A 2557-nucleotide genomic window follows, 5' to 3' on the forward strand; every position below is an offset into this window, starting at 1 on the left:
ATTCCTGCTCCCCACCCCTCTTTCCTCATCCTTTCCCAGATGTGGGTGCCAAAGTGGGGGAAAGCAAATCATTTTTAGCATGCAGCTTGTCAGCACAGACCTAGCTGAGCCCTGGGCTCCCAGTGACACCAGTGCAGTCTTTCACCCACAAAGACATTACCAGATTCACCTTGCAAGAAACTAATTCCAGAGCCTCACAAAACCATCCCTGACCATCATCATGCATGCTTTCAAGTCAGCTCTGGGGCTGAGGACCCTCCATGACATCAGGGAGCCAGGGTGAGGGCATTGGGAGCAGCCATCCCCTGTCATTGCGTCCCTGCTGTGGATTCAGGGTGTCTCCGTTGCAGCAGCCAGAGGGGTGGGAGACGCAGTTCCTCCCGGGAGCCTTTCCCCGTTTGGAGCACTGGTCTGAAGAAATGACCTAGAAAGACCCAGTGTGACCATGTTCACAGGGGTCTGAGGAAGAGGGAAGAAGAGATGAGGATCTGACTCCATGTTTCAGAAGGCTTGATTTATTATCTTATGATATATATTATATTAAAACTATACTAAAAGAATAGAAAAAAGGATTTCATCAGAAGGCTAGCTAAGAATAGAAAAAGAAAGAATGATAACAAAGGCTTGTGTCTCGGACAGAGTCCAAGCCAGCTCACTGTGATTGGCCATTAATTAGAAACAACTCTATGACACCAATCACAGATCCACCTGTTGCATTCCACAGCAGCAGGTAATCATTGTTTACATTTTGTTCCTGAGGCCTCTCAGCTTCTCAGGAGGAAAAATCCTAAGGAAAGGATTTTTGCAGAAAATATCATGGCTACAGACTCAGGGCTGCAGTTCTTGGGTGCCTGCCCAGCTGTGGAGCATCCCAGCATCACTGCTCAACTCTGCGGTTATTTCACGCCCCATCTTCCTTGCTGTGGACCCCATAGGTGTCAGCACAGCAGGGAGTGGGCTCTGGGTTGGGGACATGTTCCTGGTACAGCTAGGCAGCTGGGATCATATCCCAACTCTCAGCTGCGGGATGATCCTCAGTGCCCCGGCCCGGCCAGGTGGGACCCGCAGGGGGCAGGACAGGGACCCCCAGCACTCATGGTGGGGGCTGAGCTGCCGCATGCCCATGGGTGTCCCACGGGAAGGAGGAGCCGAGGGCAGCCCTGACCGCAGGCTCTCCGGAGCAGGCAGCGGGCCAGCCGGCTCTGGCACCCGGCCCGGAAGTCTGTCCTGCCCCTTCACTGTGACTCTGCAAAACGCCGGGGCGGAGGCCGTGACGATGACGATGGCCGGGCAAGGAGGAAGTAGAGGGGTACGGCTGGGCGCTGCACTGCTCGGGGCACAGCGGAGGGCTCGGCTGAGCACGACAGAGGACGGCCGAGGACGGCTGGCAGCCACAACCATGGCAGAGGCCGAGGACAGGAGCATCCACACCCAGCACATCTCGGCCGTGCACAACGTGCCCATGCGGGTCCTCATCCGGCCCATCCCGGCTGAGCTGGACCCGGGAAAGGTGCAGAGCCTGATGGAGACCCTGCAGGTGAGCACAGCCCCTCCTGCACCCGTTCAGAGGGCACTGCTGGGGAAGCTGTCAGCACCCAAGCCCTGGCACAGTCGGGGGGTGTCAGGGTAGAATGGGAGGGCCGGGCTGTGTTGCTCTTGGATGGCTCTTCCCCTTCCCAGGAGGATCCCGAGCGGGTGCCCCCCATCGACGTGCTCTGGATCAAAGGTAGTGAGGGCGGCGATTACTTCTACTCCTTCGGGGGCTGCCACCGCTATGCTGCCCACCAGGCACTCCGCCGGGAGACCATCCCCGCCAAGATCATCCCCTCCACCCTCAGCGACCTCCGTACCTACCTCGGCTCCTCCACGCCTCACCTGCGCTAGCCCAGCACCCCGAGGATGCCCAGCAGCCCGTTCTATCCCTGTTGGTTCCGACTCGTGAGCCCTTCATGAGGATGTGGTCGGCGCCCCCAGCCCTGGGGAATCCCCATGGTCCCTCCAGCCAGGAGGGGTCAGGATCCCCAGACTTGGAGACCCCTGAGGTCCCTGCAGCCGGGATGAGGTGCGGGTCCCCCAGACTCGGAGGGTCCCCGGCTCCCGGCAGGCCGGGGGGACGGGACGGGACGGGACGGGACGGGACGGGACGGGACGAGACGAGACGAGACGAGACGAGACGGGATGAACCGGTTGGAGTGGGATGAACGGGAGCACGGCGCAATCGGGAATAGCTGAACCGTGCTGGAACACGCTAAACCGGGGCACGGTTCAACCGGGAATAGCTGAACCGGGATGGAATGGGTTTAACCGGGGCATGGCTCAAGCGGGAATGGCGGAACCGGAGCACGCTGGAACTGGGACAAGTCACAGCTCATTCGGGGCACAGCTGAACCGGGAAGGGGTACAGGCGAACTGGGACACAACAGAATCAGGACACAGGGAAGAGACCTGGCATGGCCAGTCCCCAGCCCACCCTCAGCGACTCTGGGCTCACCAGTGGTCCCAGTCTCCCTGGGGGACATCTCCAAAATCCTGTGGTGGGGACAGCCACTGCTGCATC

At 59.6% G+C, this 2557-nt stretch overlaps 1 protein-coding gene across 1 annotated transcript; it reads left to right on the plus strand.

Annotated features, from left to right (window-relative positions):
- The first annotated feature begins 1164 nt into the window (after positions 1-1164).
- SRXN1 (sulfiredoxin 1) lies at positions 1165-2116 on the plus strand. Its single transcript, XM_005422190.2, has 2 exons — positions 1165-1537; positions 1681-2116. Exons 1-2 carry the CDS (start codon positions 1277-1279, stop codon positions 1882-1884), a joined length of 465 nt encoding a protein of 154 aa, XP_005422247.1. The 5' UTR covers positions 1165-1276; the 3' UTR covers positions 1885-2116.
- The last annotated feature ends 441 nt before the right edge of the window (positions 2117-2557 follow it).

Source organism: Geospiza fortis, unplaced genomic scaffold (assembly GCF_000277835.1).
Source record: "Geospiza fortis unplaced genomic scaffold, GeoFor_1.0 scaffold188, whole genome shotgun sequence".
NCBI classification, from domain to species: Eukaryota; Metazoa; Chordata; class Aves; order Passeriformes; family Thraupidae; genus Geospiza; species Geospiza fortis.